The sequence below is a fragment of the Mugil cephalus genome, chromosome 9 (assembly GCF_022458985.1).
Source record: "Mugil cephalus isolate CIBA_MC_2020 chromosome 9, CIBA_Mcephalus_1.1, whole genome shotgun sequence".
Classification (NCBI taxonomy): Eukaryota; Metazoa; Chordata; class Actinopteri; order Mugiliformes; family Mugilidae; genus Mugil; species Mugil cephalus.
The window spans coordinates 26,668,117-26,693,014 of record NC_061778.1 but is presented as its reverse complement, the minus strand read 5'-3'; the positions used below and the strand labels follow the sequence as shown (position 1 = coordinate 26,693,014).

The 24,898-nt window shown below is 39.0% G+C and overlaps 6 protein-coding genes across 11 annotated transcripts; 4 read left to right on the top strand and 2 right to left on the bottom strand.

Moving 5' to 3' along the window:
• Positions 1 to 90: 90 nt before the first annotated feature.
• lrrc51 (leucine rich repeat containing 51) lies at positions 91 to 3,447 on the top strand. 3 transcript variants are annotated; one of them, XM_047594030.1, is made up of 5 exons: positions 91 to 229; positions 409 to 487; positions 755 to 960; positions 1,246 to 1,394; positions 2,323 to 3,447. In XM_047594030.1, exons 2-5 carry the CDS (start codon positions 436 to 438, stop codon positions 2,453 to 2,455), a joined length of 540 nt encoding a protein of 179 aa, XP_047449986.1. In that variant the 5' UTR covers positions 91 to 229; positions 409 to 435; the 3' UTR covers positions 2,456 to 3,447. The 3 variants fall into 3 exon arrangements, with proteins under 3 accessions (XP_047449986.1, XP_047449984.1, XP_047449985.1); XM_047594028.1 differs by having other exon boundaries at positions 176 to 229; positions 394 to 487; XM_047594029.1 differs by lacking the exon at positions 91 to 229 and having other exon boundaries at positions 277 to 487.
• lamtor1 (late endosomal/lysosomal adaptor, MAPK and MTOR activator 1) lies at positions 2,951 to 7,555 on the bottom strand. The gene is made up of 5 exons (XM_047594032.1): positions 7,306 to 7,555; positions 6,408 to 6,553; positions 6,232 to 6,309; positions 5,381 to 5,504; positions 2,951 to 4,806 (listed from the first exon to the last, which is right to left on the bottom strand). Exons 1-5 carry the CDS (start codon positions 7,345 to 7,347, stop codon positions 4,714 to 4,716), a joined length of 483 nt encoding a protein of 160 aa, XP_047449988.1. The 5' UTR covers positions 7,348 to 7,555; the 3' UTR covers positions 2,951 to 4,713.
• Positions 7,556 to 8,420: 865 nt separating this feature from the next.
• Positions 8,421 to 13,561, top strand: sfrp2l (secreted frizzled-related protein 2 like). Its single transcript, XM_047594020.1, has 3 exons — positions 8,421 to 9,911; positions 12,015 to 12,095; positions 12,281 to 13,561. Exons 1-3 carry the CDS (start codon positions 9,386 to 9,388, stop codon positions 12,697 to 12,699), a joined length of 1,026 nt encoding a protein of 341 aa, XP_047449976.1. The 5' UTR covers positions 8,421 to 9,385; the 3' UTR covers positions 12,700 to 13,561.
• Positions 13,562 to 14,683: 1,122 nt separating this feature from the next.
• Positions 14,684 to 15,920, top strand: tomt (transmembrane O-methyltransferase). The gene is made up of 4 exons (XM_047594033.1): positions 14,684 to 14,945; positions 15,034 to 15,230; positions 15,343 to 15,465; positions 15,720 to 15,920. Exons 1-4 carry the CDS (start codon positions 14,684 to 14,686, stop codon positions 15,915 to 15,917), a joined length of 780 nt encoding a protein of 259 aa, XP_047449989.1. The 3' UTR covers positions 15,918 to 15,920.
• On the bottom strand, positions 15,779 to 18,627 carry anapc15 (anaphase promoting complex subunit 15). Of its 3 annotated transcripts, XR_007113383.1 has the most exons (6): positions 18,039 to 18,222; positions 17,638 to 17,759; positions 17,509 to 17,568; positions 17,286 to 17,426; positions 16,889 to 17,133; positions 15,779 to 15,920 (listed from the first exon to the last, which is right to left on the bottom strand). XR_007113383.1 is itself a non-coding variant. In XM_047594027.1 (5 exons), exons 1-5 carry the CDS (start codon positions 18,477 to 18,479, stop codon positions 17,086 to 17,088), a joined length of 534 nt encoding a protein of 177 aa, XP_047449983.1. In that variant the 5' UTR covers positions 18,480 to 18,627; the 3' UTR covers positions 16,254 to 17,085. The 3 variants fall into 3 exon arrangements, 2 of the variants coding, with proteins under 2 accessions (XP_047449983.1, XP_047449981.1); XM_047594027.1 differs by lacking the exons at positions 15,779 to 15,920; positions 18,039 to 18,222 and adding an exon at positions 18,317 to 18,627 and having other exon boundaries at positions 16,254 to 17,133; XM_047594025.1 differs by lacking the exon at positions 15,779 to 15,920 and having other exon boundaries at positions 16,254 to 17,133.
• A 176-nt stretch (positions 18,628 to 18,803) lies between these two features.
• folr (folate receptor) lies at positions 18,804 to 21,595 on the top strand. Of its 2 annotated transcripts, none has more exons than XM_047594023.1 (5): positions 18,804 to 18,968; positions 20,217 to 20,388; positions 20,558 to 20,746; positions 21,015 to 21,150; positions 21,259 to 21,595. In XM_047594023.1, exons 2-5 carry the CDS (start codon positions 20,233 to 20,235, stop codon positions 21,528 to 21,530), a joined length of 753 nt encoding a protein of 250 aa, XP_047449979.1. In that variant the 5' UTR covers positions 18,804 to 18,968; positions 20,217 to 20,232; the 3' UTR covers positions 21,531 to 21,595. The 2 variants fall into 2 exon arrangements, with proteins under 2 accessions (XP_047449979.1, XP_047449980.1); XM_047594024.1 differs by having other exon boundaries at positions 18,809 to 18,968; positions 20,233 to 20,388.
• The last annotated feature ends 3,303 nt before the right edge of the window (positions 21,596 to 24,898 follow it).

Genomic DNA, 24,898 nt, shown 5'->3' with positions numbered 1-24,898 from the left:
TATATATATATATATATATATATGTATAAATATATATATATATATATATTTCACTGGAATCAAGTACGGAAGCGCAATTGAATGACGACCCTGACAGATAGTATGACAGTAGCGATACAGAGCCTACAAATCCCATGATGTACCTGTTTGTTTCCTCAGTAACGGGGTGTTGTCTCTTCGGTAGGTGCACAACACCGAGAGGGGGTATTCTAAGTTGCCTTACACTGTGGTGAGTGTGGGATATATACATATATATATATATATATATATATATATATATGTGTGTGTGTGATTGGTAAATTAACATGTGTCATTTCCTACTTTACAGCTGCTGCATTACACACTAAATCATGACAAGATAGGCATACATTGATAAGGAAGCTGTTGGTTCAGTTTATCGCTCCACAGGTGGGCGAGTCTGCTCCAGGTGGGACTATGTATGGCGCTCCAGTGGATTTATCTTTTAAAAACATCAGCTGTCTGGCAGGTATTCACCTCTGTCTCTGTCATACCCCTCTAAAGGTTTCCACTCTCACTGTATGGTACTGAACACTTGTCTTTATTGTCATCACAGATTACTGCAATACAAATGAGTGTGTATTCATGTTAAATTTAACTTACAGTTTAATTCCTGTGCAGAACATAATCCATTATGAATTGATCAACTGAAGGCTGTGGTCAATGCTGAATAAAGTGTTGCACAAAATTAAACTAATCATCAAGCCACTAGCTGATAATTTTTCCCCCGTTTCAGATACATGGTCAGAGGAACCAACCAGTGGTCTGCGGCCTTTAAAGAGAAATTCAAAGAAAAAATACTTGAGCTCCTCTCTGCGCCTCAGTAACAACAACATCACTGACCTTCATGACCTCCAGTTGACAGTAATGCATTTCCTGGCCGAGCCATTGTACCTAGCATGGCTGGATCTTTCCTTTAACAAAATCACGCATATAGACAAAGTGAGTTTCCTCTACCTGGCTTACTTTCTTGCTTTCTTTCACTAGCAGTCTTTCTCTCTGATTTGTGTCCATAAAATGCATAATCTCAAAATAATTCTTCACAGTCCACTTGAAAACTGATTTTTACAAAGTAATGTAGAAATGTAGAAGTGCAAAACCATTAATAAAAAATCTTTTTCATTAATTAATGGTACTTATATACGAGCATAAAAGTACATCATTGCCTTTTGTCCGATTAAAGGTGTGCCACAGTACATCTGCAATTCGTGCGCATGTGTGTTTCAGGTTCTGTGTGAGCTACGTGAACTCCGTGTGTTATATCTGCATGGCAACGGCATTTTTATCCTGTCAGAGGTGGACAGGTTGGGAGCGCTGCCACATCTACACACCATCACTCTGCATGGAAATGTCATAGAAAGCAACAAATCCTACAGGTGGCGACACACTCACATGTCCTACTGAGATGAAGTATTTTTAAATGTCCAAAGCTTTTCAGACATTGCTTAGTACTGAATACTGCAGCAACCTCCTGCAACCACAGTAGCAAACTTTATTTCACACCTGCTGCTAGATGTCTGTGTAGAGAACAGAACAAGACAGTTAGCAATTCATGCTATCATACTTCAGAGGTGACGAGAGAGAGAGATTAATCTTTGCTATAAGAGCATAAACATAATATGAGTGTGTATGTGAGACATGACTGCTTGGCAAGCATGTAGGTGCATAACAGTGTAACAGGTGCATGAATGTAGATCAGGCTAATGTTACATTTCCTGGTCTGCATAGCAACACTGGTTACAACAAGGTGCATTGACTAGTGGCTCATTGTGGTTGGAGACATATAGGCTGCTAGTTAAAACACCAGTGATCTCTCTTATGAAATCATAATGTGTTAACTTGAAGTTTCTTCCAATTCAATGTTCTTCTGTTGCTAGGGACGTAATATTATTTTTTATTTACGTCCTGTTCTTCAGAAGTATATATATCTCAGGAACACCCGCATGGAATTTCTTCAACTTTGACATAAACTTTCTCTCAAGCTCAAAGTTGAACTGATCATTATTTACCCAACGTTAAACTCATTTTTGGCCCTAACTCAAGAATTCAAGCTCTACGTGCGATAAAATTACACACATTTTATATCCAAAATTCAACTTCACTGTAACATGATAACATGATATGGAGATTTTTTTTTAATGCATTCCTTCATTACACAACATTTTTGAGTCTTGATGGACCATGGATTCATGTGCATCTTGTCAGTGGAGTCATACAACCCTGAGGCTGTAATTGTAGTCTCTGTATACTGTAGATGCATTCAAATCTACAAAAACCTTTTACTGTGCGTCTCTTTGTCTCTAGGAGCCGTGTGATTTCTGTTTTGCCTCAGTTAAAGACCATGGACTTCAGTGCTGTGACACGGCAGGAGCGCGTCATGGCAAAGATCTGGCAGGACAGCAATGATCACAGCAGGTGCAGCAAGACTTTCCCCTGACTCTTCTCCTCTGTGGTTTGTAGACTCATAGTATAATATGAAAGCTAAATATTCCACAAGTGCAGTATATTTGTGTACAGTATTTGTAGTAGAATCTGAATTGTTAGTTCTTTTCTCATGTTCTTCTTTACTTAATAAACTGTCAGTGTTTTAGTTGTGAAAAACTATATAATGTATTTATTAGCTTCCCCCCTAAAAGTCCCTGTCCCCTAACTAAGTTGAATCCTTTATTAAAAGAAACTGTTGCCATTTTGGAAGTGTGGTATATTAAAATGAACAATTATAACAGGATGTTCAGTAACATGACTGCAAAATTACCTTAATTAATATTTCAATTATTATGAAGTGAGTGGGCAAATGTTTTTCTAATCCGATATCTCCAGAATGGGTGTAACAAATATTGGAATATTGTTAGGGGTTACTAGGTTGCATACAAGTTATTGCTGTCAGATTTATGGATATGGATATCGGCATTTATTTTAGAGGACACAGATGTGTTGTTGAAAGTCTTTAATGAATTAAACCAAAAAACAAAACAAAAAAACATTTTGTTACTAGCCTAAGATATTACAAACATATTTCAGGTAGTATTAACAGATAGAGTAACAAACAAAACAGAAAAAAAAATTGGCAATAACCCATTGCAAAAAAAGCTCAAATCAGTTGCGCAGTTTAAATAATCACAGCCTTGTAGAACATCCCTTTAGAGGCTCAAGAGCGGCTCGCCATGCCCCCTGCCAACGCTTACAGCCACACGCTCTCCTCCGAAGAGCACATATACATTTAAAAAGACAAATAAATAATCACAAAAATGTCTGATAATTTTATCTGCACTGTGTGTGTGTGTGTACATAGATGCAAATGCTCCCCCCACACTGCTACAATGGTTAGTTTCTGATTAATATTAACAACTCATCATATTACAATCTGCAGCGAAAAGCTTGGTTTAAAAGCTAACAAATGCAGGCTTTAAAAGTGTTCTTGCATTTCATTTAAAAAAAAAAAAAATAGAATTGCCACAAGATCTCAGCCAATCCTGACCAATGTACTCTCTACAAAAAGAACTTCATACAATCCATCATCTGGTTTTATAGTCAACCACATAATTCTGTACAAAGGCATGAATACACAGTATCTGTTCCTGCACCCTCAACAGAACCCCCTTCACCCCTGAATGCCAGCACTGCTGTTAAATATGTGTAGTTATAGAATTTGATATAAAGAGTCTGCCTGCCTGTTCTTTAGTGCTAGTATCACCGTCTGTAAACTCGAGAACTCTGACCCCATGAAATCTCCGTCGATTCTCAGTGACATTAGCAGGCCCACCCAGCACACCCTCTGCTTTGTGTTTGCATCCTCACCTGCCATGGACAGGTCACTCATGATTTGACCTCAGATGCCATAGCAGTCTACACATCACATGACAAATTACCAACCCAACCTGATTCGGGGTTCTTTTTTATACATTACAAAGAAATGTCAATGAAATTCACTACAGCCTGGTTGGTGTGATGGTTTATGATTCTTAGTGGAGAGTGACACCAGATTACCAGAATACATATTAATTATAATAATCTTCATCATGAGGGGGAAACAAAAACATATTCACCTTTTTGGTTCCAATATTTACATAGTTTTTGTATCCAACGAAAAACACTGAGCATTGGGTGTGTCACCACAGGATAACAGAGAGAGAAAGACATATGCAGTGCCAACATGTAACATGTAGCTATGATGGTGTTGATTATTCCATACCACAGAATTTATTTTCTTGTGTTCTGGTGGAAGTTATATCAAATATTTAAACAAAGAGCCAATAACTCAACCCAGCCAGTAGCACTGTACCAATTAGTCATCAAGGTGTAAAGCTACCCTTACTTGCCCTAGGTTACAGGCTAGGAGTACAAACAAAATAGTGAGATGGTCTTGAAAACCATTTATCCATGTTCTAATAATTATTTTCTTTAAAGCTGGTTCTGACAAAGCCTGTGCCTTAGATATAAGGGATTTGTTGTTTATGAGACAATACTCATCAACAGTAAACCATCTGCAACTGCCCATTTGACAACCGTCACTGATCCATCATTACACCAAAGGATGTCAAATCCTCCATTTTCTCCATCTTTGAAGCAGTTAGAGGCATAGCTAAGAAGCACAAGGACCAAAATGCTTTAATAAAAAGGTGGGCTGGAGATGAGGATGCAGGAGTGACACAGAGAGCGTGGGATGGGTGGAGGAATATGCAGGGCTTCGCAAAATCAGGGAATACCAAACTGGACAACCAGATCTTCTTTAGCGTCCACTTTGATTTGTGAGATAGCACTGTAGGCATAGGCTGCTATCTTAGACACCTGTAAAAAAAAAAATGTATATATATAATAATAATTGTAAGTTGTTCATAGAGTGGCAAACACATAAGATTAAAGAGAAACCAATGTTTCTATTATTGTGATAAAGACAATGACAAAGGGAAAGCATTTGATATCTTTTAAGATTTACATTAAACCACACAATACCATGTAGCCCACCGTTACCAAAGGGTTAAAGACAATGTGGGGGCAGGAGACACAAGCCAACATACACTCACTTGCCAGTTCATTAGCAACTGAAAACAAATGCATTCTAATATAAAAGTTCAGCAAAAAATCTTTTCTTCATGAATGTTATGATATTCTGCAAAGTTTGTAGTACTATTAAATTGTATTGTGTTGCACCAACACATGTTCCTCAGTGGGCTAGGCTAAATAACAGAACACTTATAACTTTAATTCCAACACAAATTCCATACTTGTACTGTTTCATCATAAACTGAACATTATAACCTTCGTGAAGTTGCTATTTAGTGTGGGATTGTTATATTAGAATATATTTGTTTTTAGTGTACATAATGTTTTGGTAAGTGAGTGTATTCTAGTGTATGATTACCTGTTGAACATCTGAGTATGGCACCAGGTCACTTGCAAGCACTTGGTGGGGTTGGCTGGTGAGGGAGGGGAGAGGGAGCGTTTTCTTTTGGGGAAGACTGGTGCTCAACATAGCCAGTTTCGTACTGAAGAGGAAGAAGAAGAAGAAAAAGCTTGTTAGGGCTGCTGCCTTCATCAGCTGTACTGCAGTTAAAGAGTTTAATTTTGTCTAGAAGACGTCACCTCATGTCTTAAACCAGGAGACAGTGTTTTGGGAAGCTACAGTTTAATCTGCACCTGTATTTTAGTCTAAACACAGCTGCCCTGTTTAGAAATCGTTCTACTTCCACTAGATGATACTTATTTGATGTTTTAGTTTCTACTGAACAGTAGAAGGCCAATGCAGTTGAAATGTTTTGATACCATTAATTTCCTTATCTCCTCCTCGAGCTGTTGGTGTAGAAGTTTCTTGTTTACACAAAAACTTCTACACCAACACCTTCCCACATTCACCTTCTTTTAACACATCCAGTCATCTAAGCCATCACCACTAGCTACAATAATATAGCTGGTACTGGTAAGCATTTTAAATCTCATTATTCTGACTCACTTTTGTTTCCAGGAATTAGAGATACAACATGTTCAGATTTATGCTCTTAATTACAGTGTTACTGTCATATGGCTCTAATATCCAAGAAATTTCTACAGTTTATATGCTACATATAATTCAACTTGCCACTAATCTTTAGACTGAGGAAAATATATCCATTTTCCATTATTTTTAAAGCCATTTTTAAATAGCAAGTCACATCTGAGCCATGCTAAAAAAACAACAGTATCCCAATATAAATGCGGAACTTTTCGCACACATACTTGTATTGCCGAGCTCGGTCCATGTATTCATTGGGTTCCATCATTACAGAGTCAGCCGCTGCGACATCGATGATGTTCCTGGAAATGATGATACGTTTGTTACACAAAAGAAGGATTTTACGGTCAGGAAATACATGCTGCATCTGACTAGTCTACAGCATGAAGTAGTGTCTTACTGTGCGGTCTTCGTCAAAATGGACGTAAGAAGGGCCTGTTCATCTGTCCGTTGTGGGGGGAGGTTAGTATTGCCCCAGTCATTTCCATTCAGGGGTTTGCTGGCAGGGTTTGGTGGAGTGATCAGCGACTTAGTCTCTTCATTATTCTTTAAAAATAAATCAGAACATGAGTGAACAATAAGGACATTTTAAAGTTCATGCTCTTATTACATTTTTCTAATTTCCCAGGTATAACAATATAAAGATGGTATACACAGACGTTTGAGGTGTCCACTCTGCGATTGTAGCAACACATTTTTAAACAGAAAACACTTATCGTTACAGTTATTGTCAGGATTATCTTACAACTTGAACAAAAGTTATATTTTCAAAGTAATATGGAACATATGATTAAAACGGACACTTTATTTCTATTGCTATTACTAAAACTGAAACTGATTATGAGGAAAGATAAGAGCCGATTCCCTAAACTAAAAATAACTGGGAATCCTGAGAGTCATATGACACCAAACACATCAAAATGATATCTGAATATCAACCTGTGGTGTTTAGTAAATCTGGTCATGTCATTGCGGGGTGTTTTAGCCATTTAAGAGTAACTAGTCTAATGACTTGTTTCTAGGCTGTAAATTATATAAAAAAAACGGAAGTACATATGTTGCAGAAATAACTAAGGCAGCCTGTGCTAACTTCACAGGCTAGGCCTATCCCGGAGGCTTACGGTAAGCTAAGATTGTTGCTAAGGTCTTACAACATTAACTGTTAGGAAAGAACCACTTGCGGATATTGCGTCATATTCGTCAAATGCATTTTACAAGAAATGCTGTCTAATAGATAAAACATTGACTACTTAATGAAACATGTATCGATCGTCTTTAGCCAGCTAGCGGCTAGCTACCTGACTTGAAGTGTCGTTATCACTGCTGTAACAGCAACCCATGGCAGCGTCCGAGGGGCGAAACTACACGACCCCCGCTTCCTTGCTCTCCGTCAGAAACGAGCCGTGTTGTTCTTCTACAGCAAACATAAAACTTCTCTCCTCTGTGGTTTTACTTTAGCCTCATCTGAAGCTAGGAAGCTACTGTCAACAGCAGCTTTTCGGACGAGCTATCACATGACAGCAGCTCTGGAACAACAGCCACTTCCGGTATTTCAGAAGCGACGGTGGCACTCGTCACGTGACAAGGGATTTTTTTTAATAAAAAAAAGGTCACACAAAAGTTTAATGTTTCGTTGGAGCTCTTTAAGCTTTAATTGCAGCAGCATCTACTGTGGCATTGTTTCGATAAGAAGCTTTTGCAAAGACACAAAATTTATTTACATCCGGTGTTGCATTAATGTTTCACCATTAATGTCTGACCTCTGCACAAAGCCTTCTCCAGGACATCTCAAAGTGGAGTTAAGGTCTGGGCTCTGTGGTGGTCAATGCATGTACTAAAATTATGTCTTGTGCTCTTTGAACCACTCTTTGACAATTTCAGCCCAATGAACCCTGGCATTGTCATCTTCAGGTATTACTTGGGTTGTTGCCAACACCTGGTGAAAATTTCATATACCAATAGCACCTTTAGAAATATGTTTACTATGAGGAATTGTGATGTGTTCAATACATATTTTACACTCTGTATATCCACAGGATACTTAACTCACAAAGGATGGTAGGTGTGAATTGATAGGGACCCAAACATTTGTCAATTTTTACCCCTGGGCTGTCTAACAACTCCATTTATTATATTATTGCATTACTGTGACCTGTAATCGTTTTGTGATGTTTGTCAATATAATGCATTAAGTAAGTATTTGCTCCTAATTTTCCATTTGGCTGCTGTAGCAAAATTCTACTGTAGTACAAGAAAAAAACAGGAAGAGTTGGTGCACATGTTGGTGCACATGTTGGTGCACAGTTGGTTCACATGTGGCAGTCTCTGAAGACATGAAAGGGTCTCTGACACCCTCTGGCTTGGTATGGTGACAGAGTACCACACAATGCTTTTCTAACAGTTACGTTTTATTTCCAGTAACTAATGTGATTACACTGATGTTTTCCAGATCTCTGCATACACCAAAACATATTTCTGTTCTTCTAGAAAGTACATACGTTTCTAATTTTCGGGAAAGAAAGCAAAAGTAAATCTCTTTTTGAGTAATATAAAAATACATACATACAAGTAAAATTACATTAGTTGAAGTTATTATGGATTTATTGGACCACTTACAGCTGTTGTAATCTAACTTTTAATCTATGTATTTTTTGATAAACTAAACAATAAATGAAAAAAGGCAGAGCGGATATGCACTTAAACAATATCACAAAAAATGAAATGAGCTAGGTTTAATTAAAAAAGAAACATATGGAAGAATATATACAGCAGAAGATAAATGGCAAGGGTAGCATTTGATTAAAAAAAATAAAAAAATCTTGAATATGCCCTATCGGAATAGTTTAGAAAGTCTGCTGTCTGATGCAGTAAGTATTGTATTTACCTCACTTGTCACATCACGTACATTAGTGTAAACTAATATATAGTAGGCTACTACAAATAAAGCTTTCAAGAACCTTTCCACTTGAATAACATCCGGCTTGCTTATTTTAAATAAATACTAACTAGCATAGCATAAACAAGTCATCCTGAAGCTAATATTTAGTGCAGGACAATTACGTTAGACTTAAGTCGTTGTCACTATTGTACCTAAGTAAGTGGCAAGTGAGTGTACAAAATGAAAGAATGGTAATCGTGTTGCATCACTTGTTTCTGTTTTTCTGTTTTGTGCGGTCTTCTATAAAAGTCCCGCCTCAAACTAAAACCCAAACAGATGTGGAGGCAGACAGGAGTCTGATGGGGAGGGATGATTACTGGGAGGCGCCTTCCCTCTCATTTACCCCCTCTTTCTTTCACACCTCTTTGTTTACACCTAAAGACCGGTCAAGTCCAGGCAGGGGAACTGCAGCTTTGTAGACTTCACTCTGAACACAAACGATGTCTGTTTTTCGGCTCTGCTTTTTTGTTCTGTTCGGAGTTTCCGCTGCGTCTGACGCCGTGCCTCCTGCCCAGCTCGGGCCCCCGTCGCTCGGCTTCAGCTCCTCGGTCCGCTCGGTGTGCAAACCCATCCCCAGCACGCTGTCTCTGTGCCACGGGATCGGCTACAGGCGCATGTGGGTACCCAACTTGCTCGGCCATGATACACTGAGGGAGGCCCAGCAGCAGTCGGCGGCCTGGCTGCCTCTGATTTCCAAGCTGTGCCACCGGGACACTAAGAAGTTCCTGTGCTCGCTGTTCGCCCCGGTGTGCCTCCCCGAGCTTAGCGGACCGGTCAGCCCCTGCAGGAGCCTGTGCGAGGCCGTGCGGGACGGCTGCGTGCCCGTCATGAGCGCGTTCGGGTTCCCATGGCCTGAGATGTTCAACTGTACGCGGTTTCCACGCGGAACCGAGCTCTGTATCCCGGCAACCGGGGAGCAGGAGGGGCGGACGGCCGAGGAGCTGAGGCACGAGGAGGAGCTGAAAGGTCAGTGACTAACCTCTAGGAAAAACAGCTGTTGATCTCGTGTTTATTTCCGGCACATAAGTCTGCCCATGAGTCAGCCTACTCCACCAAATAATACTTATTTCCACAGAGACACATGTAGTTCAGCCTTACTTGTAATTAGTTTTATTCCATCATTTATTCGTCTTTTGCATTAAGAGAAGGTGCATTTTACTACATTAATTTGACATTTACACTAACCATTAGTTTAAACGTACCATTTGCACTGCTGCCCATGCACATCTCAACAAGCTACTATTGCACTTCAGTCACTTTTGTGCATTGGTTGATTTTAAAAGATTTAGTGCTAGTGTTCATTTTGTATCTGCACTGTTTATTTTAAGGTGAGAGCAAAACAGCCTTCCTTTTTATGTCCTGAAAGTCCAGACAATAAAAAACAAATAAAAACCTTTAAACCTTGAACTGAACCTTCCGGCAACTAAATTTAAATAAATGAATTTGCCTTTTATTTATTAAATTAAACCATAAAACACTACTTAATTGTGTTGATTGAGCTAAACTTTGTAGCTCATAAAGCAGTAATTTAAAAATATTATAGTCAGTGTAATACTCCATTTCTCAAATACAGAAGTATTCAGTTTCCAGTAAGGGCCTCTAGTGTTACCGAGGTCCTGTCCTTAAGACTTCTCATTTGTTAATTGTTTAAAATGAACATTTATATAATATTTGATATTATATTATTATAATAATATTGTATTATGTTGTGTTTGTTTGCATAATTTAATATACCTTACAGGTGCACATAATAACTACATAAAGTATTAATTTTCTAAACAGGCGTATTTATATTATTATTATAGTTACACTGTATTTCAGGGTACTTAAAACTCCAGTTTGATGGAAATATATTTGTAATCAGCTTTATGCCATACTTTATTCTTTTATTCCACCGTTTTCCACATTAATTTGACATTAAAACAAGACACTTTTCAATCCAGCAAGAGAGATCGAATTTCTCAGAAGCGTCTTCAGTTCATCCTGGGAGAGTTCACACCTGTCCTTTAAGCTGGTCACTTGCAATTGGATTCTCTCGATGAATATTAATACAAGGTCTGAGCAGGGCCTTAGTTTTGTACTGTGACCTCTGCATTGGAAATCACTTAAGGGATACTTGATAATATCGGCCAACCGATAATATCGGCCGATATTAGCCTATTTTTGTAATACCTGTTCATATTGTTATCGGTTTTACCACCGATAATGAAAACAGATAACATAATACCCGGGTTGTGCTGCTGCGCGTTCCTGCTGCTGCTGCTTGTGGGGTCCTGATACATTTACCGGCGCGCGATTGATGACCTTATCAAACCGCACCCGGAGCCAAAACAACAACAGAGTGAAGCTAGTGTGGCTAACAGGTTGCTTGCTACCTAAAATTAGTCCGGGCAAAAAAAAAAAAAAAAGGCCTGCATATATCGGTATACCATATCGGTTGATATTGGAATCGGAAATTAAGAATTTGGACAATATCGGCTATCGGATATTGGCAAAAAGTCAATATCGGACATCCTTGGTTAAGCTTATATTAAGCAGTTAATTATAACCCCACTTCAAGCATGAAGCACCAAAAAATTCGGTTTGCTGTTTGTTCTATCAATTATAATCTTATAATGTTCTATATAATTATCTGAAGAATACATATTTTTAATTTTTAGATTTTAAATGCAGTTTGCTCAGTACTTTTATGTTTTATATGGAAGTTCTTCTCATGCTGCTGTCACACCTGAATGTATATTTTAGTATGATGCAAAAATTAGAGCCAAAGTTTTAAACTCTGTTGTTCTACTATTATACTTGACTAAATGTATTGTAGTGTGTATATAATGTATGTAGCTTGCCAAAGTAATTTCTTTATTGTATTATTTCTATTTACTTAATTGAATTTGGACCATGTATGGTTGCTACTTCTCAGGTTTGTTTCCAGTGCAGTTAAGAGTCTTCTAGAGAGATCAATAAGTTTTGCATACCCTGTGACTAGTATGTCTTTTTAAAGACAGCAGTCCCATCTTGTCCCCGCAGTAGACAATTTCAGTTATGGAATCATTTCTCTTTTCCACCCCTCAGGAAGCGTTATCTGTGATGCTTGCAGCCTGGCAGCAGAAGGAGAGACTGACATCCAGGAAAACTTCTGTCACAGTCCATATGGTGAGAACAAAGTGATAATAAAAGACTCTAAACACAACATTCTCTTCTTTGGTGAATGCAATTGAAGATACATAACTGTTGCAAAACCAGCCACGGACCAGCTTATGTAATTAGAGACAAAAAGATTGGTTTACAGTGTGTCTGAAGTGACACCTGTTTGATTGTGTTCTCTGTCTCTGTTGCAGCATTTAAGATGCGTCTGGGCAGCGTGTCAACAGTGGGAGGTGACCGTCAGCTAGTGCCTACGCCCCGCAGCCGTATCCTGAGGTGGGCAGGGGGAGGTGCAGAGAGGGCAGAAGAGGTTGGAGGCGCGATGGCCCACAGTGCTTTGTGGCTCCAAGAAGGAGGCACTTGTACTTGTCCTGGTTTAGACTCTGCAGAAACAGGCAAAGATAAAGAGCTAGAGGAGGACCACAAAGTTAAAAGACAGACCAAAGAAGGAGGAAAAGCAGCGAATGGTGCCAATGGTGGATGGTACTTGGCCCTGGCTCAGGCTGAAGAGGGAAGACTAGTGCTGACTCGACTGGTGAGGTGGACCAGAGGGGACAAAGAGCTGAAGAAGTTCATCAGGGCTCTCCTTAAACAACCCTGTCCACAGCTTTGAGCAGCCACTTATGAACCACTGCAGTCCTGCCCTGCAACTTTACAATCATATGTAACTGTGTGACACTAGTAGCAACAATTTACAGTAATGTACACAAACTTCAGCACATTAACCAAGATGAGGAACAAGGCCAGAACTGCCTGCGAAATCAGTGGATGGCCTAAGGTTCCTAAATAATTCTGAATACGACAGTTATTAAATGAAACACAATCAGTCACTTATTATATAACCAAAGTTAGAGAGCTGATGTTTGTGTACTTTACTGTAGTCACCAAATACAGCCCTAATTTTGGAATTATGGCAAGGCGTTGTTTGCAAAAGTCACTACGAATGATTAGTTTGAACTGGGGCAATAATTGTGTAGTTTTTTTTGTCATGCTAGCGAAAAAGTTAACCCATGTCTAATTATCCATTGAATTAAAAGGGCGTGTTTTTTTTTAATGGTTAATACATATTTTGTTATTCCTGCAGAGACAAATAGTTTTCTAATACTACCTACCATAAATCTTACCATATATGGTGATACTTTCATTAAGCATACAGTATACATTTAAAAGACATACAAAGTTACTTTCATGTTTCATGTTGTTTCTTTTACTTTGTCTAAAGTCTCCTAGTGATGGTTTGATGAGTAAAAACACATATATAGAATGACAAGACAACAAGACCATGATCACAGGCACAGGAGCACTGAAAGACAAAAGGGCACAGTCTCAAACAATAAATAGTTACATTTTGGTTTGGTCTGTATTTTTTTTATCTGCATTTTATTTTATATTTATTTATATACCTAACATGATTCTACTCATTCTACTGTGTTTTTGTATTTAAATAAACATTGATTAAAATGATTTCGAGTGTGTTGCGCTTTCTCTGTGTTTTTCTTGATCGTTCCATCATGACTGAGTAAAGGATGAAATTAGACTCCATTTAACCTACGCAAAGACACACACCTGTTGATGTTAACTTGATGTATCGCATGACAGTTTGCCTCTCTCTGTCTCACTGAGTGTGGTCCATTTCACAGCGTTGGCCCTGTTTTTTAGAATCTGAACCATTTTTGTGTTTCTCTTTACAAATGACACAAAATGCTGTTTAGCAGCAATAGATTGGGTTATGTTGCTAGCATTGTGAATAATCTTTATATATATATTTACCGCCATGCACATGATACATAAATTATTCAAAACCCCTGAGTCTCTGATCTTCTCTTACACACACTCCTCTCTCTGTATTTCTGCACCAGTCTCAGCTGAAGTGCCTCTTTGGGTCAGCATTAGCGCTTCTGTTCTGCTTTTATCCAACTTTCCTACAAAACAGGTGAGTTTGTCTCAGTTTTCATTGGTTAAACATTTTGTCATAGAAAGCTCCAGCCCCCTGCAACCCTCCACAGGACAAGTGGTCATAGAAAATGAATGAAATAATGAATATTTTGTCACAGCATGTGTTCACTGAGATGCAGAAAACCTGTGGAGTCTCGAGTTACCTGAGCAAGCAGAAACATCTAGAGAGTCATTTTCCCTCAAATCTACCACACGATTAAATCATGGGCTCTAGTTTCTATGTAGATCTCATATCTTCACATAGATTGTATAAGACTAGCAAAGCTTTAATGACAAAACATGTTTAATCTAACCAGCTTTTATGATAAAGGATGCATTGTTTAACATTGAGTGTATTTCTTTATTTTCTTTGTATTAGTTAAGGGTCATTTGATAATTTCCTTTTTCAGTTTTGTAGTTTTGATTGCCTGTGGCATCTTTCAAATCAACAAAGCATATGAAAGCCAAACTTAACCATATTAAACATACTGAGTGAAATTACTTTTAAAAAATATCTGAACTGACAGAGTTGACATTAAAGTCTTATTGTTATTGTACCCCTAAAGAAGACGTGGCTCCTCCTTAGTGAACATATAAATGAGTATATTCTGTATGACAATATAGCATATATTACCTGTGTGTTTCTTTCTGCACAAGCTAGGATGGTGTCAGCTGCCATTGCTTTGGCCTTCCTTCCCCTTCTGCTGACATTAATTATCAGGTACCGCTACTACTTTGTCCTGTTGTACCGGGCTGTACTGGTCAGGATATGGAAGGACTGTGTCACTGGTCTGACCCGAGAGGAGCGGGCCTACCAGTACGTCCTCACTCATGCCACACCTGGAGACCCAGACAGCATCCTGGAAGCATTCGATGTCTGGTGCAGTAAGGTGGAGTTCATCAGCAACATTGGGCCTAAAAAGGGTGAAGAGATTTTTGGTTTGATTACAACTATGTTTTTATTAGGATCATAAAGTAAAAGTTTAAATATCTAAATGCATGCTGTGCTTAGGAAAAATCCTGGACCGGCTACTGATGGAGCAGAGCCCTCTGACGGTGTTGGAGCTGGGTGCTCATTGTGGATACAGCACTGTACGGATTGCCAGGGCTCTCCCTTTGGGTGCCAGGCTCTACAGCATTGAGATGGACCAGAGAAATGCTGCCATCGCTGAGAAGATCATTCGATTGGCAGGGTTTGATGATGACACGGTGAGATGGCTGATACGTGATGTTTTCTCTGTAAATCCAGGGCACTTCATGCACATCATTTGTATTTACTTGGATTTGAGACATCCACATTGTCCCGTGTTGAATGCTTCAGGTGGAACTCATTGTGAAGCCATCGGATGAGGTGATCCCTCAGCTGCGGTCTGAATACAACTTGGAGAGGCTGGATCTTGTCTTCATGGATCACTGGAAGAAATGCTACCTCCCTGACCTGCAGGTAACTAGAATACATCATTAGAAAGGTCGTACACATATGAACTCTTGGTAGTAGTACCAAAAAATGAACGTGACTCCAGATACAGTTGGCTCTTATTCAATGTCTTTATGATGTTTACACCTCCTTATGATTACTATTACTGTACTGCAATTGGCCTAATCTGGACCCACAAAAATGCCTCAAATTAATGTATTTAAGTCAAGCGCATTACCAACATGGTCAGGCCATTCAGTTCCTGCATCTGTGCATTACAGATGCTGGAGGGCTCTGGTCTGCTGGGAAAAGGATCAGTGATTCTGGCTGACAACGTGCTGTTTCCTGGGGCTCCAAAGTTCCTCAGACACCTTCGCAAGAGCGGCCTGTATGAGTGGAAGATCCACCGGGCCACGCTAGAGTACAGCAAGGGCATCAGGGATGGGATGGCAGAGCTGGTGTACCTGGGAATCAAGTAAATCCTGAAAGCCAGGATATCAACGCAATTAGACATTTTAGGAGTGGCAGTGGATGACGACATACCCTCCATCAAAGCACGCTTTAAAGAAAAGTGTCACAAAATTGGTCTCATAATTGCATTCATGTGAAAATTGTAGTGCCTCAGATTTTAATCTGCATAATTTATTAATGCAAGGAAATAAAAAATACTAAGCCAAAACTTTCATGACATCAAATGTTGAATTAGACAAAATGAATCATGGGCAATTCACCATTTTCATTGTTAGACCTAAAGTTCATGATGTTTATCTTACTAAACAGTGAACTGACATGAATCAAACATACACTGCAATCAATATGTTTTATCATTTATTATAAAAGATTTAAAATGCAGAAAACAAAAACAAGGCTTGATCAATATAATTTAATACAAATATTCATGTCACATAACCAAAGCCTTAGTTAACAAGAAAATTTAGAGGAACACCATGGGAACTGAAATTACTATTCATATTTTTTCAGCAGTAATGACAGCTTTATTCTTTGACATATAATGTTAAAATGCTTTTCTAACACAATGACTATGTAGCTGTAACAAAAGACCAGCAGCATACAGTACACAGTACACCATGTATTTAAACTGGGCTATATGATGAATGTCCTTTTAATAGGTAACAAATTATTTTGCTGACTTGCACTCAGTCAGATGTTTGGAGACTTTGAGTAGCACATGACTGCTGATATAACAAGGTCAAAGTTTAAATGGGAGATCATCAGATCAGTGCATACTTCTGTCACTGTGCAGCTGTACACTGTTTATCTGTATAATTTTGAGAACTTGATATGTGTGGGGCAGTTTTGCCAGGAAAAAATAATAAATTGTGTTTAGGGCTGCCACTAAAACATGTGCACTGACCCTTGAACACACACACCCACGGTAGTATTTTCAGAAATATCCCTCACTAGTAGATAAATGTGTAGCAACACTTACAGGTATGTCCAACAACTTGCTTCCAAGATTCACTTGAAATGAGACAAATGTATTGATCTCCGCCTGAAGTATCTTGTGGTGATGCGACTATATTCTTTATCCTGGATACACAAATAAAAAAATATATCTGTGTCACAGACTGAAGAGTCATGTTTTCATCTGTGAGTAGAAAGGCCAGAGAGAAATCATCTTTTGTCTTAAATCATCCATTGGTCTTGATCTTGGTCTGCTCCTTCCATATCCACCTAACAGAAAGAAACAGAGATTAGTTAAGGACCAGAAAACTGAAAATGAAAAACACAGGTTTTATTGGCTGCTTCGGATCTTAAAGAGCAGTTAATTTCCTCCACTTTTCAACAGCAAACATGTGCCATTTCCAAATCATGAATGAAAGCACCTCATTGATCTCGCCGTCATCAGGTGACTCATTGTAGTCATTCATCTCATCCATGTCCTGCATGTCTTCTTCATCTTCTGAATCTTCCTCGCTGTCTTCTTCATCCTCATCATCCTCTTCCTCCTCCTCTTCATAGCCCGCCTGCAACCGTAAGATTCAGAGAAATGGCGGGAACTGTGTCACATATTGAGAAAGTGTGGAATTTAAAAAAAAAATATTTTACCTCAAAGATAGGTTTCCCAATTGGCATCAGGTTGTTGTCTTTCTCAGCAATACTCTGCAACTTTAGAAGAGCAAATATTAAAACATGATGGTGAAGATGGAGAAGCAGTGCTGGAGCAGAGGTGTTTACCCAGGTTTGGTGCTGCTGTTCCTGTTGGTGCAGCTCGGTCTCGTCCACACATGGTCGGTCCAGGTTAAACCACAGGGACTCCGTTATCCGTGGGAGCAGAGAAGGGAAAAGCGTGGACATGTCTGTCAACAAGGGAAAATGACTCATTAAGTGTAAAAAGGAAAAAAATACAATGGTGCAGCCATAAGTTTAGTAAGTTACTGTAATACAACAAGCGACAGAGGACCTGGGACATGGTAACTTAAGCTAACAAATTATTAATGTCCTACTAAAACGCTTCCTGTTGAGTGAGACAAAAACAATTACTATCTCAACGAATAGGTAAACGTTTGAATTAGTGTAACATAATCAAATAATATAAAATAATTGTAATTTTTACCAGTTACCAATAAAGTAAGTACCTGCCAAGCTCTCGCTCCAGTTTAAAAAAAATTCAAAACAATTAGACCGGAAACCGTCGGTGTTTCTGAATAATGTGTCCCGATTCCCCGTGTCACATAACAAAGGTTCCGTCTGTATTCCCGCCAACCGTGTCACATAACAAAGGTTCCGTCTGTATTCCCTGATCATGAACAGTAGTATGTACAAAAAATGTAACGAGAGTTAATGGGAACGATCACGTGCTCTGTGACTGCTCAGAGTTCATCAGAGCGACAGCCCGGGGGAAGAAAGATTTTACCAGGCCACTTCCTGACCCTGGACTGGTACAGGTCCTGGATGGAGGGAAGGTCCCTGTCCTGTCCGGTGGCCGATCCAAACCAGAACGTGACAGTTGCAGTAAGGACAGACTGGATTATAGCAGAGTAGAATATGATCAGCAGCTCCTGGGGCAGGTTGAACATCCTGAGCTGAATACGGAATACAGCAGAAATATATCTTAACTACAGTGTTTTTACTCCCAAGCCTTCACAGGTCACTCTGACATTTCCCATCGAGTGTACTGTGGGTGTGTGGGTGTGACCTTGAGATAAGATAAATATCCCTCGTACTATGATGCCATAAAACTAAGAGAATCACACTCTTTTGAACAAATATCCTAACTATATCTTTCTTGTTCTTTCCCTGATGCCAAAGACACATGCGCACAAGGTAGACTTTGGACTTTGGAAACTAATTAGTTTAGAGCACTGAAAGTTTTCACGTGTTACTTTTGTTAGTGGGATCTGTATTTTCAGTCACACTCCAGTCACACATTTCAACACACACATTCTTGTGGGCACAGATGTGTTTTATCATTTTTGTTTGGTCTTGAAAAGTGTTTAAGAGGTGACTGAGGATACTGGAACATAGGATATTCTCTTCAAGAAGGAATCATCACTGAATCTAACAAGGTAACAAGAATGTGTTTCTCAGTATTCTCATTGCTGTCTAAGTGTATTTCCACTATATATGCAGCTAGTATTTGCCTTAACTTATCAGATAACACACTATGTATCTGACTTGCGGTGTTGTAGTGAACATTTAGATTTTTTTACAAGGTAAGATGGATTTAATAACTTGCCTAGATTCATCCTCTTATAAATTAATTATTGGTGTGTTTGTCTTTAACATGTAGGGGCCGACTGTTTCTAGAATGAATACCAAAGGATATAGAAAGATTCTTTACTCTCTGACAAATGTAAGCTGTATGGCTTTTTGCACTAAAAACAGCTTTTATTTTATTCTTCTGTTAAATAAAAATGAGGAAGAGAATGTCAAGAGTCAGAGAGACAAATCCACTTTGCCACTGTATAAATAGTATAGTAACTGTGAAGTGCAATCAAAAAGTCTAAGACTTTATAGACTGTAATAAAGAAGTTGTTTTGAATTTTCATAAAGTTGTACTAATCTGTCCTTTACATTACAAGGTTCATTTTAGCCATATGATGAATGATAAAGATTGAGTTGAAAGTAATAGTTTTATGGAGTTAATGAGCTTCAAAAACATTTGAACATCTGTCCAACTTCTGTGTCCTCTTTTGCAAATTAATAACATATATATAATATCTAACTCACCCTGCACCCCTTTTTTGCTCTGTTTTGCGATCTTGGCGCTCAGGTTACCAGCTTGCCAAAGAACCAAGGACCAGTACCCATGTACTCTCCATCTTTGTGTCAAAATGTCCTGATCAGTCACTAATGGAACCCTTTGCTACTCAGCACTTTCTGTAGTTTTATGTTTTTCAATGTTTCTCTAAGGCTCTGGGTTGTGTTTTTCACAGATGTCATGATGTTTGGGGGTGATCGTGATTGGAAATAAAACAAACAAACCTAAACTTTAATGAATGTGGGTGGTTAATGTGTTATGTAATAGATAATACATTTGAGTATCAAATGTATTATCAATACACATCTTGGTTTCCAAAAGGAGTCCAGATTAAGTGTGCCTGAAGGTGAGAAATTCAAACATACTGAACCAGCAGATCTGTGTAATGCTCAATTCTGCAAGCAATGCATACAAATAAATACTATTTACTTGTCAATGTGACCCCAGGAATGATTAGAATGGACAGAGCATTGCTTTATACTCAGATGAGGTTTTCTGACTGCTGTGCAGTGTTGGCTACCATCTCATCAGATTTCCTGTTTTCTTGATCAAGCTCCTCCCACTTACAGATGCTGTTACACCCCTCCTCCAGAATCATGTGGGTTATTCTGGCCTTGCTGCTTTCCCTCTCCAGCAGTGCTCTGTCGCTGGACAAACTCAACATCTGTATGGATGCAAAACACCACAAAACAGAGCCTGGCCCCGAGGGACAACTATACAATCAGGTGAATAACGCAAACATGGAAATCAAAGATGGACTAAACTAAATTATGGCGTGTTTTGAGGTTTAGATAGCTATGATGGATAAACATTTTGACAGTATAGTCTTACAAATTGTAAAGAGGCTGAAAAATATAACATAAAGATGTCCTTCTTTCCTCTCATTCTTTCCAGTGTACTCCTTGGCGGGAGAACGCGTGCTGCACGGCCAACACCACCTCAGAGGCCCACAATGATAACTCCTACCTGTACAACTTCAACTGGAATCACTGTGGGCAAATGAGCGAACAGTGCAAGAAACATTTCATCCAGGACACTTGCTTTTATGAATGCTCACCACATTTAGGACCGTGGATACAGGCAGTATGTATATTGTCCCTTTGACCTAGAACCTTTTTGTGTAGGTATGTACTTGCAACACTAGATGGCAGCACAGGAAAGTGAAAGTGTGAAATGGCTTGCCTGATTAACTGACTATACATATATCATCAGTTATGAAGTTTTATTAAATAACTTTGGGTTTGTATCTTCACAGTGTACGGTAATGCAACTGGAATGTATTCCTTGAAATGTTCCATTTGTGTTTTGATTGTGGACCATGTAAATTGGCTAATTATGTGATTGTGTGCAGGTGGATCAGAGCTGGCGTAAGGAGCGTATCTTGGATGTGCCTCTGTGTAAGGAGGACTGTGAAAGTTGGTGGGAAGACTGCAAGAACGATTTCACCTGCAAGAGTAATTGGCACAAGGGATGGGACTGGAGCTCAAGTAAGACACACTCTTAGGCCATTCCAGCAATTTTTCCTGATCACCAGTTCTATTTATATCAGTTTGTTCCACTCATGATTTATGTCTTTTCTTTTCATCCTTGAGCAGAGATCAACAAATGCCCTGAATCTAGCAAGTGCAGAAAGTGGAGTGAAGTGTTCCCCACTCCCAAATCCATGTGTGAACAGATCTGGTCCAACTCCTACATTTATACCACTCATTCCAAAGCCTCTGGCCTCTGCATGCAGCTCTGGTTCACTGGGCCAAACCCCAACAAGAAGGTAGCTGAGTACTACCTAAACAACTCACAGCAACGCCCAAGCTTTGCCCTGACGCTGCTATTCATAGCTGTCATATCTTTCTCTGTAACAATGTACTAAAATGATATCATTGACCTATCCTGTAGGGTAGGCAACCAATAAAATTGACTTCCCGTGGCCTTAAATCTCTGTTGGTTACATGTTCTCTCTTGAGCCATTGAACCTCCGAATTGACAGTATCTACCTTCCATGCTCATCAACAAATAGTACAGTGGTTGTGTGCGCAGGAAAGCATAATAAATTGAGAGATCTGTGTGGATATGGAAAAATAAAATAAAAATAAATTTGCACATCTGGACAAGCCATGAAATGACATGCCACGTGCTGTATTACTGCACAGTTGTGGGAGGACATTGCTCTTAAGTGCAGACTATGGATCAGTTTAATAGCCCCTTCATAACCTCAAAGACCAGCAGGGAAACTGTAAAACTGACCCCGGATCAGCACTGAAGGAAAATGTGTCTCTGCAATGGGCCCCAGCGATCACACCATCGCACGGCCACCAGCTAGTGGTTAGTGGGCTCTACCGCTGGGTAATTATGGGGTTCCAGTCCCCTGTGTGTGTGTGTGCATGATCGTGACAGAAAGAGGGAAAAAGAAAAAAGAAAGAGAGAAACTAAGAACGTGTTAAAATATGTATGACTGTGTGTGTATGCCATTGCCACGTCTGAGTGTGTTCTGTCAAGTCTGTGAGTACGTCTTGTCACCCTTTAGCTGGTGCAGCTGCAGGATGTGTGACATGATATATTTAGCAATTTCCCTACGCCTTTTGTACTCTTCTAATGGAGGCCTGACACAATAAATTTAAGAGTTAAAAAGCCATAACTCATGCAGACAACAACACCTTAATGTTTTGGCCTTAACTTATGACAGTGATCAGACATGTCAAAGTGTTGCACTGTTTGTAAGGCTGATAATAACATTCTTCTTGATGATGCCGGTGTATAATGATAGCTAATGGTGTATAATGACAGCTCATAAAAAATATGCACTTCATTGCGACAGCAAAACACAAAAAAAAGCAAAGTTAGTGCACTGACGTTTGTCATTTCATCAAGCTCACTCAATAAACACATGCTGTCCTATCTTACCAGGTGATTGAAATTAAGCTAACACAGGAAGATGCTGTAAAAATATGCATACAGACATACATACATACATACATACATACATACATACATTTGCACTTTCAAGTAGCAGTTGCCACTGTTTGAAATGCCATAAGGAAACTGCAGTTGGGGAATTGTGGAAGGGATGACAAGGTCTGAAAGATGAATAATATCCAGGACACTTGCTTTTATGAATGTTTTTTATGAGAAAAAAAGGAGTCGCATTTCAAGACAAAAACACCTTGCTAAGCTGTAAAGCATTGGTGTGTAAATATTCAGAAAATACACACAGAGAAAAGAGATTGTGCTAAATGAATGCAAATGTCTTGCAGTCAAGAAAGTGAAACTGAAAAGAGGCCGGCTACTATAAAAGGACAGTGATTCAAAGCAGACCTCAGACTGTACCATGAAGTACTTTAAGAAACACAAGTATCTTGTGTGGCCCACAGTGCTCTCCAGTCACTACAAATCTGTTGGCAGACTTCAAACATGTTGCACATACAACACAAGACTGTCTGAAAAATATGTCAGAACTGGGTGAGTGAGATAGTGTGTTACAATTCACAAATCTAGAATAGGATCACTCTTAGCTGGCTGCAAAAACCCTTTGCACTCTGTGATATTTATCCAAGGAGAAGTTGTTGACTTATCGATTCACCTCTAGTGATGTTATTTTAAAGAATTTTGACTTCTCATCCAAGTGGCTTCTTCTGTTCCATTTGCACTTGTTTTAGATTGTTTTTGGATGTACTATGACCTGGATGACTGAGAAACTTCACATAATCAATATTCCAGTTATAATATTGCAAACATAATATTTTATGTTAGATATCATAGGCTATGACTCTAACTCTGACTATGAGAGTTCTACTTCAGTAAAGTCGTCTAAAGCAGTTTTGTCACCAAAAATCTCCACAGTATTGTAGTATACAACATGCCCACACCCTTGAAATGTTGTCTATTCATCAACCATCCATCCATCAATCTTGGTTTTGGGTGTATAATGGGCATTACTGGTCTGTGATGTTGCTGTGGTCTTTTGGTCTTGTAACAATGGCAGCAGACAATTATGGTAAAATGCAAAAGACAAAAATATGCAAATAAATACACTTTTGCTGACGAGGTGCTGTTATTATAATGAAATATCTTGCAGTGTACTTTTACAATGTGTGCATGCAGACGTTTTGTTAAGCCACATACTATTATAGTCTTTTACAGACAACTTACACACACACACACACACACACACACACACACACACACACACACACACACACACACACACACACACACACCAAGTGTGATGCCACAACCAGAAATAGCATGGGGATGGCTGCTGTCCCTGTGGCTATTAATACTCAGCTTTTCTGAGGTCATAGTCAACATACACCACCAAGCCCAAATCTTTTTCCTACTTCACGTTTATCTCTCTTTCATTGTGTGTGTATCCATAACGCATTTCGGGAGTCAGACTTGATGTGAGCAGAGGGAGAGAGAGAAAAAAAGAGAATAATGAACAATGTTCTCTAAATGCTGGGTTGCTTGTTTCCTGTGGTTTGCCAGTCTAGCCCCTAGGTGGACGATTATACCTTGAGGGAGTGTGAGTGTGTGAACGTGTGTGGTCTGGGAAAGAAAAGGATTGTATAACTGGATTGGAGCTTGTGTTGAGAATTTTTTGCAACCTGGCTTCCCCCACTGGCTACAAGTCATAATGACACTCAAAGAGTAAAGCCTTATTGAACTTTATCTTCTTAAATTATGAGTTATTCTGACCTTTAAGTAAAACCATAAACAGCATTGTGGAAATGTAAAGTTGCATTCAAAGTTCTATTAACATCAACATGAAGACAAATGACTAATTAATGTTGCAGATTGTCAATGTGAATCTAACTTAAATTACTTCATACACTGTTGTATGGTTCAGTCCATAACGGTGCATTATGTTTTATCACGTATTTTATGTAAACGTGTATGACATGAAAGACAATAAAACATGCCTGTAATAGAACGTATTGGAGGTAAAAGTAGGAATGTGTTTCTTGTAGAACAATGAAGACGAATTTGAAAGTTGTATGCTACTAATATACCTTATACCTGTGTAACAGACGTTAAATCCCACGCTCTTATTTATTAGTGCGTTCGTTGAATTCCCTTTATTTCTCCATCACAATATTCACTTCCAAATTTGTCAATATCACTAGAAATGGATTATAACAGGAAACTAATTTGAAGTGACTTTGTCCACTCCAATAAACTGTCGCTATGTAAATTTGCCAACGACCTCTTTTATTTTGTAAAACCTGACCGGACATGTTTCGT

Coding starts and splice junctions, on each gene's coding strand:
- anapc15 (XM_047594025.1), bottom strand. CDS start 18,207: ATGATCAGGGAATACAGACGGAACCTTTGTTATGTGACACGGTTGGCG. Junction 17,760..18,038: donor CTGGAGCGAGAGCTTGGCAG/GTACTTACTTTA, acceptor CCTTGTTGACAG/ACATGTCCACGCTTTTCCCT. Junction 17,134..17,285: donor ATGACGGCGAGATCAATGAG/GTGCTTTCATTC, acceptor TCTTTCTGTTAG/GTGGATATGGAAGGAGCAGA.
- tomt (XM_047594033.1), top strand. CDS start 14,684: ATGGTGTCAGCTGCCATTGCTTTGGCCTTCCTTCCCCTTCTGCTGACA. Junction 14,946..15,033: donor CAACATTGGGCCTAAAAAGG/GTGAAGAGATTT, acceptor TGCTGTGCTTAG/GAAAAATCCTGGACCGGCTA. Junction 15,231..15,342: donor CAGGGTTTGATGATGACACG/GTGAGATGGCTG, acceptor TGAATGCTTCAG/GTGGAACTCATTGTGAAGCC.
- folr (XM_047594023.1), top strand. CDS start 20,233: ATGCTGTTACACCCCTCCTCCAGAATCATGTGGGTTATTCTGGCCTTG. Junction 20,389..20,557: donor AGGGACAACTATACAATCAG/GTGAATAACGCA, acceptor CATTCTTTCCAG/TGTACTCCTTGGCGGGAGAA. Junction 21,151..21,258: donor GGGATGGGACTGGAGCTCAA/GTAAGACACACT, acceptor ATCCTTGAGCAG/AGATCAACAAATGCCCTGAA.
- sfrp2l (XM_047594020.1), top strand. CDS start 9,386: ATGTCTGTTTTTCGGCTCTGCTTTTTTGTTCTGTTCGGAGTTTCCGCT. Junction 9,912..12,014: donor GCACGAGGAGGAGCTGAAAG/GTCAGTGACTAA, acceptor TCCACCCCTCAG/GAAGCGTTATCTGTGATGCT. Junction 12,096..12,280: donor CTTCTGTCACAGTCCATATG/GTGAGAACAAAG, acceptor TCTCTGTTGCAG/CATTTAAGATGCGTCTGGGC.
- lrrc51 (XM_047594030.1), top strand. CDS start 436: ATGTATGGCGCTCCAGTGGATTTATCTTTTAAAAACATCAGCTGTCTG. Junction 488..754: donor AAACATCAGCTGTCTGGCAG/GTATTCACCTCT, acceptor CCCCCGTTTCAG/ATACATGGTCAGAGGAACCA. Junction 961..1,245: donor AAATCACGCATATAGACAAA/GTGAGTTTCCTC, acceptor TGTGTGTTTCAG/GTTCTGTGTGAGCTACGTGA.
- lamtor1 (XM_047594032.1), bottom strand. CDS start 7,347: ATGGGTTGCTGTTACAGCAGTGATAACGACACTTCAAGTCAG. Junction 6,554..7,305: donor ATAACGACACTTCAAGTCAG/GTAGCTAGCCGC, acceptor TTATTTTTAAAG/AATAATGAAGAGACTAAGTC. Junction 6,310..6,407: donor ATTTTGACGAAGACCGCACA/GTAAGACACTAC, acceptor CATCATTTCCAG/GAACATCATCGATGTCGCAG.